Source organism: Ostrinia furnacalis, unplaced genomic scaffold (genome assembly GCF_004193835.3).
Source record: "Ostrinia furnacalis isolate ACB-3 unplaced genomic scaffold, ASM419383v2 OfSCF7654, whole genome shotgun sequence".
Taxonomy (NCBI): Eukaryota; Metazoa; Arthropoda; class Insecta; order Lepidoptera; family Crambidae; genus Ostrinia; species Ostrinia furnacalis.
Genome location: NW_021137893.1, coordinates 55,920 through 66,796, shown reverse-complemented (window position 1 = coordinate 66,796; position 10,877 = coordinate 55,920). Strand labels below are relative to the sequence as shown.

Below are 10,877 nucleotides of genomic sequence, written 5' to 3'. Positions count from 1 at the left end.
TACACTATCCATCTTTAAAAATCGTTAATTAAATGTGACATTCAGTTAACTGTTATATTCTACTACATACTTCTTTACGTCCCATAATATCAGTTCGGCATTTGCCAGGACAAAAATGTTCAAAAAAGGAGGAGTAATTAAGTTTGAGATAATAAAACACCATAGTATTTACAAATTATTTACATTTAAATAAAAATATCAATATTCAAAATATGTACAATACATTCTCTTTTTCAGTCAATATGTTTTTGTAACAATAAAACTATGTTTTAAAACATAATGATAAAATCACTATATAAATACATACATAATAATACGTAATTTTCATAGCACCAAATATCTCTTAAATAACAATGTAGTAATTTCATAATTTTACAATTTATCAAATATACTTTTAGTGTTTTTAACCCTTAAACAAGTAATGACAATTTATTTCTTAAAAACATTTTTTTTTATTTATCTTGAGCATAGACAGACGAGAAAAAAAATTGGATATTGTGAGTTAGGTTATTAAAGTCAAATCAAAACTTATGCACTGTATGTACCACTTATGAGATATAATCTACAAATTTACTGGTAGGACAATAACCCTTGCATAAAAAATACGAGTGGATGGTCAATCTAGCTGTACTTAAAGACAATCTTGGTTAAACTTGCTGTACCCATAAGAAATCACCACTCCAGTACCCCGGGAATGTACTTGTCGATTAGTCCCTCGTAGTACGGCCAGAGGGCGTCGATGTCCGGGACCTTTTCGCTCTTCGTGTACAGGTCGTATTTGCTAAAATATAAATTAATAAATATAATGCATTAAAAGTAAGTACCATTTAGTACTGCATTTATAAAGTTGTTTCCTTAAACACACAAAACTACCATGTGTGTAAGTAAGTAAATAGCATTTGACAATCAAATAAATAAATAAAAACTATATTTAGTATAGTATTCACTACACAAAACTGTATTTCCAACCCTAAGCGGTCGCATGACGCTGGTACTTGAAGGGTAAATGCTATAAGGATTAACAAAAATTGAAACTCACTTGAATTCTAGCACCCACTGCAGGATTTGCTCATCTTTCTCATTAGTGAGGTGGCGGTAGTCGCCGCCTGCGTGCCACGGGTAGAACGAGTGGTACCTGACAAATAATGGAATACATTTTAATAAGTTTTAGACAAGCACTATTTTTCTAACTTAATAAATTCACTATAAACTACGTCGCACATCTACGACGATTTAAACAACACGATAGCTGCTTACACAAAAATGATTGAATTTCTGTGATCTTTCTCATTTATGTGCCAGAAGTACCAGAATAAACGGTCATGGAGGTAAGAAATTATATGTTTTGTAACTGAAAGTTAGTTGTTCATTGGTTGCAAAAACTAATAATAATAATTGAGCATTTATTCTGGAGCCACAATAGCCAAATAGTGAAGGGATCGAACTGCCGACTCGATATACGAAGAACGCGTGTTCGAATTGCGGTGTGCTATAAAGTAAGTATAGATCGTGTGCGTGTCATCCACGAAGACGCGCCCTACCATTCTTCCACCAATGTTTGAGTGTTATCGGTACACGCTAAAATATCCATAAGTGCACACGCACACTACAATAATGACGCTCGGATTGCTCGGATCAAACTCGCCGCACCTTGCGCTTCCCTCGACCAGAAATTGGTGGGGAGCGTCTTCGTGGATGTCACGATCTATAAATTTCTAAAAAATATATCCTAAGGTCCTAAGCTCATGATTTACCTGATCATGTAAAGCGCCTTCTCGGGCAGTTTAGCCTTGTTGTGCAGCAGGAACTGGTAGAGGTACTCGTCGTGGCTCCACGACATGAGTAGCGCGTCCAGCCCGCAGCGCGCCTGGTACATGCCGTACTCTGTGCTGTGTAAGTAGGAGCGTTATAATTAAGTAGGTGAAAACATTATAATTTATTTCAAACAATTTTAATGTTTCTGTGTCCACAACTTGGCGTGTGTAAGTAATCCGGTCAACCAATGATGTCTTTTATATGGCACTGTGCCCAGTCTTCCAAGCTAAATTTTAGTATTGATATTTTAGCGAAAAAAATTAAGAATATAATTATAAGTAAATGCCAATGAGGGCTTTCGTTTTTATACTTAACAGTTGGCACCCCTGGCGATTGACAGGACCTTACTCTACAGTGGCGCCATCATGATGAGTACAAATGCGATAGTCCTCCTACCACTTTAGCGCTCACCAGTTGGTGCCACTGTCTTCGCTACTAGCAAGTGACAGGACCTTACTCTACAGTGGCGCTAACTGGTGAGCGCTAAAACGATAGCCCTCATTAGTATCGAACAAAATTGAATAAAGATTTTTAATTTTCAAAAGACTAGAGAATTTAGGGTTCGTAGGCTACTAAGTTATGAAATGACGTTCAATGCTCGAGTCAAACTCATTTTTTGATTCTTTGATCCAAAAGATGAGGTTCAGCCAGTCATTCTTCGTGTTTGAATCAATTTGAACCCGTTACATATTTATGTTGTTGTTTTTTTAATTCCGTCCCTGAAATTAATCTAATAATGATTTAATAATGTAAAGACTAACTTGTATTTAGGGTTGTATGTGTCGGGGTTGTCCTTGAAGCTCTCAGGCCCGTACACGATGGATTTCGCCCATCGGCAGCCCACGGGGAACGTATCGCCCACCACGCACCACTGCGGCTCGTCGTAGAACGCCATCACCTTTAACAGACAATGGGAATATCATTTAACGAATGGGAATATAGTTACCACTTTATTGTCTTGTGGTAAGAAGGTTGCTTGGTCTGTTTAAGGGTTAAATAAAGCCCTTAAAATTAAATAGAGCTGTCTGTGCTCGAAAAGTTAAGAGTTAAATAAATGACATGAAACTTTACCAACTATATTTCAATTTTGCAAAATGCACTGCGTGGGCTAGGTTCTGCCTAGTAGTAACATTAAAACGAGTGGACGGATTTTGATGAAATTATACAAGTCATAGATATCGCAATAGCTTTATGTACTATCGGCAACAGTGTTAACTGCCCATTGCCAGTCATGTCATCTCGTTCTATCGCAAAGAATCACCATTTGGTGAGAGCGAGAGCAAAAACGGAAATGGATAGGTAGTTAACAGTGTGGCCGTGTGTAAAAAAACATGGTCACCCTTTTAAAGACCGAGACAAAATTGAAATCAGTAAAATAGGAATTTCATCTAGTGGCGAGGATAGGTCCGGAGATAACGCGTCACAAGATCACGATCAAGTATCAAGATCACGTCTCAAGTTCACGGCGTCTAATTGCGGGTTATCGAGACGCATATGCGAATTTAATTATTAGTTTACAATATGAAACGTCCTACGTCATGATGATTGTGTTGTATTTGGATTGAGATCATAAAACGCAATTATTTTATTTTTATCTGAACTTTTTAGTTTGTATCGCTTTTTATCTTAATTACAAGATACCGACTCAGTTCAATGTTTTTTTTTTCTTTGGTGCATTATGTAATCGACTTTAAGAGCGTTTACGTCTAGCGTGGCATGTCAAGTTTAGGTAATTTCGATGCTAGTTTTATTCACACTAAAATAATTATGACTGTGTGCGTGTTCTCACGCTCTATAGTCAAACCAAAATACTTTGATCCACCATCGTAAAAGTGTGCCAGGCTGTCAAGTGACAGCTCAAGGAAACTATAAAATCTTCAAATCTTTCAACACCGACTCCATAATTATAAATAATGGTATACATTAGTCCTAATCAATAATAAATATGGGTAGTTCTACTCACGGTGGAATTATTTAGGACCATAAAATGAATCTCCAGTTTTTGTTAGTAATCAGTATAAACAGTGACTAAAGACCGAGAATATACTACAACATATCCAATTTTTAACGGGCCAGACAAAATTATGATAAATATTGATTTTATAGCGGTTTTTCTATTTTCGATGGACAGGGAAGTGAGAACATATACAGGATAGTGAAAATTTAACTGAAAGATGCATTTAAGTTTATAGTCTTTACTCTAAAAATAATAAAAAATACTTTTATGTGCATCATAAAGGTCCACTATCAATTGAACATGGAACTCATTTAGGTTGCTTCTTTTTCCGTCACCTGATCTCTTTGACTTTTCCCTACTATTCGTATCTCCTTCTTTTATCTTCCTCTTCTTTCCTCGACGCTTTTCTTCGACTGGAAACAATTCATTAGTATCTATTTTCGGCATCTCCAGCAATCCATCAGGATCATCAATGTTCATTCAGTCCCAGTACACTCGTAAGGTCAACCAAGTCTGATGAATCAAAATACTGGTGTTGCAGGCATTACTGGTCTCAGTTTCAGATTCAGTTTAAGCCGTCTGGAAGGCATGCACGATGTTGGGCAGGTCGGTGTCGGGGTCGGACTCGTCCACCAGCTCGTTCAGCTTCGTCAGCGCCTCCTTGATGGTCGCCTTGAAGTGGTTGAACTTGAGCCACTTTTCGCGCTTTTCTGTTGAGAAACAAGGTTGAAGTAAGACTCACGCCCGTATCAACAAACGATGCTTGCAATAAGTGAAGCAGCAAATCGATCACACAGCGTTGAAGGGCTCTATGATTGGTTCGTGTGTCACCCTGTGCGTCCACGCGCACTGTGAGACCTCATAGAATGTTTGTGAATACGGGCGATACCCTCCTAAGTAGGTAAGTTGCAATTTTATTTTCAAAATCGGTTTACGGAGCAAAGTAACATGCAAAAAAAGACGCTGGAGCACAGCGATTACGAAATTGCAACTATTAAAATGGATAGTAGTTGTTCGGTTTTTATTTTCGAGACAACTAATTTAACAACGTAAACATTTTACTAAAGTTGTGGCTTCAATTGACTGTAAATTGTCATGGTTAAAATCTCATCAATCATCAGTTAATTATCTCGAGCAGAAAAATAATGATTTGTGCCTTTTCACTCTTTAACACTGAACCAATGAGATGAAAGGTGGTGAAGAGATAATTTGAGACCCAGGTAAAAAAAAAAAAACTTTAAGCCTAGGCGCAGACTATCGACTTTTAGTTGGCCGATAGTTGGGTCGGGCTGTTAATCAGTATGGAGATGTATGAAAGAGCGCATTACACCGATTTGGTATCGGCCGATTCTTCCTTCATACAAATTAGAATCGGGTCCAACTATCGGCCGACTAAAAGTCACCTAAAAGTAAAACCTAGGCTTATCGCGGTTTTTAAAAAGGATTTAATAAGTGTGATATCGGGCGATAGTTTTTCAGTGACTACTTAATCGAAATTCATGTGGGCGAAGCTGCCGGTAACAGCTAGTTTTTAAAGATGAAGAATGAACGGCTCACGCACGGGTGTTACTGTGTATAGGGGGCTATGTATACTAGATATACTTAGTGTTAGGGGCTGTAGTCACTCACGTTTGACTAGGTCGACGGTGACGTTAATGTGTGTGCATGGTGTAGTAGGTCCTCCGCACGCACTCCTTGATTTGTATCGCGACAGTACTGCGTTTACATCGCGACAGAAGCGCGTTTAAAATGTGGGCGAGGGCACACAGCTAGCGACCGCATTGCGACTGTATCGATGCAAACGTGCGACAGTATCGCTACAAAAAGTCGCCGTGGGCGAAGGGCCTAACCTCATTTGTCTAGAGGGCTGTACTCACGTTTGACAAGGTCCACGGTGACGTTAGTGTGCATGGTGTAATAAGTCCTGCGCACGCGCACCTTGATCGGGTCGGAGTCGTCGACGGAGTAGTCGCGGAAGGCATCCAGAGGCTTATCGTGGAACGTGGGTTCGGGTCGCAGCAGTTGCGACGGGTCGATCATTGATATTGGGGATTTCTGGGGAGAAAATAAAGTTGATTTTGGAAGGTTGCAAGTAAATTTTTGCGTGATAAAGCAAGCACGAGTGTTTACTATGTTTTAAATTAGTCATATTATTTATCTAATGTATTTTAGCTCTGTCTAATTTGGGTTAAGTAAATTAGGATGATAATTAAAAAGAGTTTGAGCTAATTAACTAAAAATATCTAACTAGATTTCAGAATAATTCTAATATACCTAATATTATTTGGAAAGAAAGAAGAAACTTTTGTATGTGGACTTAGACCCAAAACGAAATACAAACATTCTTATTTTTAACCTCCTCATTGAAGCTACTGTTGATACTTTTTCTGTGACCAATAAAATCAAATGAAAATAAATCAAAAAACAACTCTAATCCTTTTAAAAAGCTCAAAATAGATGTCCTCATAGATCTTCTCGCTAAAAATCCAAAACACAAACTTTTACTCACAACGTCTGTGGCTGCCATCTTTCTTCTGTCAGCTCGTGGAGTCAGGAGTGTGAACAATAGCCGAGCCGAGAGCGCCATTTACTTATATGGGGCGCGGGCCTACCGAGATAACTGATAACGACACAGGGTGATATTGTTTTAAATCCTTTATCTGATCTCCAGTTTAGCTGTTAAGACCTAGGTGAGCTATCAGGGGAGCATACTTACTTACCTACTTATTTCTTCTTGGTTTTTGTGTAATAAAAAAGTAGGTACTCACCTATACGGGGTCATAGTCCTTTTTTTCCTCAGGAAATGCATGAAATTGCTTACCCACTAGCCCTGAAGGACCAGTGAGTTATATGGGCTCTCCCTGCCAGATGGGCAGGGCCATCTCACTAAAACCTGACGGTGTCCTTCGAAGTCTTTTGGACGGCTACCGCCATGGGGTCATAATCCTGGTGTAAGGCTTTGTACGCCACCGAAAAACACCCAAACTATTTACTTAAACATTTATTTCGGTTTGTACGAACTGGGAAGACTCCCATCCCATACTGATATGTTCTTTGTATGTCTTTGTTTTTTTTTTCAAAGTTGGTTTTAAAGTATACTGTGGCGAATCCAAAAAACCGAAATCTATACAATAATCATCACTACCTACTACTACTATAATGGTGATGGATTATTTACACGAGCGTCCATCCTATACGCGGCGACGACATTGCACTTGAGAAGGAAATCCGACGTAATTTGTACTCGTGCACCGAGATGACCAGGGCTACCTTTTATTGGAAATATAGAACAGTTTTTGGCCATATCATATCACAAAGTGTACTTAGTAGACACGGGACTATTCCCACCTCTCGTTCCCACCGCTGCAACTCCTATGTAGCCAGGATCTACATCTTGACCGCCAATAAAACCCAACCAGTGAAGGCTAAGTTTGTCCCGGGGGAAAGTTAAACTGTCATTGGACCCCGCAACGAAATTAATCAGAAGAACATAGGAAGATTTCGAAGAACTTAAGAGTTAGAAGCTGTCAAAACAATAAAGATCCAAGAAATAGGAAAATAATCAGAAAGTTCTCAGTAAGCTATCAGGGACTCGGCAAGTGGCACAACACCATGTATATTATTGGTGACAATTTTTTAAGAGTCGATAGTTTTTAACCATTAATTTAACAAAAAAAAACATGCTAAATGCATGTTACATCAATTATTTCCGCCACGTTATTAAATAACCCCTTTAAAAATCATAACATGGCGTTTATTAAAATCGTGATGATTTATTGTACCTAGCCAATCATATTTCTAAATCTGGCATCCCTATTCATCTGAACAGTGTTGCTTTTTAATTGACTTTTGTGAATGAGTAGGCTCTTTAAGTTAAAGGCTTTAAATTCCAGATAAGTACTTATTATCTAACATGAAAGTTAAAGTTTATTTGAAAGAAAACTTATAAAAAATCACATAGGGGTATCTTATACAGGCTGTGTGTGGATTCTGATTCCGACAGAGGAGATATTTTTTGTATTTATTTTGATCAAACTTTCCAATATTTCAGTAAGGGACGGCTGTAGCATGTTACGCAGTGTCCACCTTGAAAATTTTGAAAAAATGTGAGAAACCTAAACAAAACTTTATGATCACTGTTCGTAACAGTCACGTGAGTCGGACGGACAATGATGCATATTTATGTGTCATCTAACCGCGAGGTCAATCTAAATATAATTCGCAAATTGACCCCAGCGGGGTAGCGGGCCGCGCCTCCTGCCACGGTCTAAATGCGTAAGTCACTGTTGTACCTACATATTTATTTAAAACTTTTAAATAACAGCACAAAAGGCGAACTTGATGTCATATGGCATTCTCTTCCAGTCAACCTTTGGGTGAAGCAGACACTTAAAAATAAATATGTAAGTATAATCCAGGTACTTTCCGCGACCTTCACCAGATCCTCGGTCTACCTGTGGGAAGGCCTGCCCTACGTCTTCCAGCCCGTGTTCGCCACTAGAGAAATTTACGCGGGCACTGCGGGCCTTTATCCAGCAGTAGACGTCATTTGGCTGAAACGAACGAACGATTTGTATAATATTATGTATTATGGTCAAGTTTGTCCCATGTACTAACAAAAACTAGCGGTCGATTAGAAATAAGATATCGTCGTTAAAATGTTTTGTTTAAAATTTTCCATAAAATTGGCGTGGGGCACGACCCAGGAAGATAACCCGGGAACGTCAAGAGAGGTGATCTAGCCACTCACAAGGGATTACTCGTCAAGTACTACCGATATGGGTGATGCTGATAACAATAGAAGATTATTACGCAGTCTGTTTGTCAATAAATAAAGGGACATTGAAAAGTTGCCTTCTATTTTGAGTTAGTTTTTATTGACTAATCTATCCTATTTGTTCAGGCCGATATCGGCCGTTTTCTGTAAAGTCCCCACTTAGTAGACGAAAGCACATCAAGCAACAACCAGGGGCGCTTTATCTATTACACAGTAATAATTATGCTGGGTCTCCAGCGCGTTTTGCTCTACACAATCAACAAAATCAACATTTTTTGCCGGAAATTTTGTTGAATGTTGACACGGGTGCAATTGCAACGAAAATGTAGTCTGATGTACAGACAGCAAGAAATGATTAAGTTCCATTTGCTCTTATGATAGGAGCAATATGTATAATTTATTTACTGTTCTTCTTAGTGCCTATGTAGTATAAAAATAGTGTATGTGACTCGATTTGCACTATTTTGATGCACGCTTTTGAAATCGTTTATTCCATAAAGTTGTATGAATAAAATCGTCAAACTGTCCTTGTGTGTATCTCTATTCACGCTGATTATTATTCTATGTTGTGTTGATCTCAGGACTTCGCGGGATAGAACAAATATCAGATAAGATAAGCAGAACACCGCGGCTTAGAAAATGATTATCTGCTATTGACGTTCGCAGACAAGTTTATCCTTTAGCCACCGTCGAATTGCTTTGCTGTTTACTTCTTTATACAGGGCGTATGTAATTTAGTAGTTTGTATAAATTTAATTTAGCCCTAGAACCCAACTTAGATAGCTATATGAAATCAGTAAACAAAAACTTGGGTTAGCACTCGGAACAATAACAGCAAAATAAGTGACGTCATTAGTTTCAATTGTTATCTATCAATGAGTGAGAGTGACATCGCGATTTGACAACATAAAAATTTAGATTTGTTTTGGATATAAAATTAAATAGATTTTTCTGAATTTTCAATGCTTTGGGACTTATTTGACCCATAATTTTGGGAAAAATACATATTGATAACCCATAAGTTTATGAGTTTTGCATGTAAGCAAACAGTGATTTTATCTTTATAATGAAAACATAATGATGATAAAAGATGTAAATAAACATTTTAAATGTTATTAATTCAATGATAAGCCAGTGGTGTACCCAAAACACTCGCTATGTTTCTTTTAGTATTATTTATGTAATAGCAAATGTACTACCTATCTCACTATCACTATTAATAATAAGCATTCAAATTAATTATATCGTAAATTTTAATTAATGACATTCAAAAAGGACTCCATGAGTGCGACCCTATTGTGACTATTAGCAGTACTTATTATTATTCTGTGCTATTAGATTACTGGTAAAACGGTAATATTATAATGAGACACAGAGCAATTATTGTGTGCAGTGTGTACTCAAAAAAGGACAATACTGACTGTTTAACTACTGCGCTTTAAAGAAATATTACCTTGTATTTGATAACGTTTAACATTAACGTGTGTTTCTACGGCGTATATTGTTGATCAGTAATCAGTCAGAAAAAATACAATTTAGAAAATGTTAACGTGACGTCACTCGTTACCTATAGTAGGTACAAACTTCGCGTAATTTCTTGGAGCATTAAAACTAGATGTCGCTGTATAAAATGGCGAAGGATTAAAATAAAATGTAATTTAGAACAATACGAAATCTATATTTATAAATACATATTACATTCATAATTCGTTAAGAAATCATAATCTACTTAACTAAGTCTTTTGTGTCGGGGAATATTTGTCGTTGGTGTACCTAAAACAAAAGAATTGATAACATAAACTTTAATGTTGATTTATTACTTAGGTAAAAGAACAATTGAATTCATCTCATCTAATTTTACATAGCTGACCGATTCGAATGTTCTTTCGTTCAAGTTTTTCTAATACACAAATGGGCGTTTTAGAAGCAAACTTCTTCAAGGAGTTAATGTTAACAAAAAATGTTGGCAGTCGGTTTAAAAAGGCAAAATAAATGTATTTTTAACTATTTTAGGGCATCATCATCAACAAGTTATTTAATCTCTACTGCAGGAGTAAGATCCTCTTTAATTTACTTGAAGCAAAGCAAGGTGTATTATTTTGGTCTACACTTTCTACGCTGAACCCGCTTGGGGTTCGGGAACCGCGATGTTCGCATATTTGTCCCTTAGTCGCCTTTTACATCTACGGTAAGAGTGGGAGTGGTTTTATTCCACTATGACCACACGTCAAAACTTCAAGGATTTACGTGAAAAAGAAGTAAAAAATTATCATTCTCCTCAATATTGTGTGTACTTAGGGTGGATTCGACCAAACAAGAGTAAATATT

At 37.3% G+C, this 10,877-nt stretch overlaps 1 protein-coding gene across 1 annotated transcript; it reads right to left on the bottom strand.

The window, feature by feature from the left end:
- Positions 1–440: 440 nt before the first annotated feature.
- Positions 441–6,473, bottom strand: LOC114365820 (inositol oxygenase-like). The gene is given in 7 exon segments (XM_028322497.1): positions 441–781; positions 1,040–1,135; positions 1,755–1,889; positions 2,577–2,736; positions 4,267–4,482; positions 5,650–5,827; positions 6,282–6,473. Coding segments are annotated over 7 exon segments (972 nt in total). The 5' UTR covers positions 6,360–6,473; the 3' UTR covers positions 441–672.
- Positions 6,474–10,877: the final 4,404 nt, after the last annotated feature.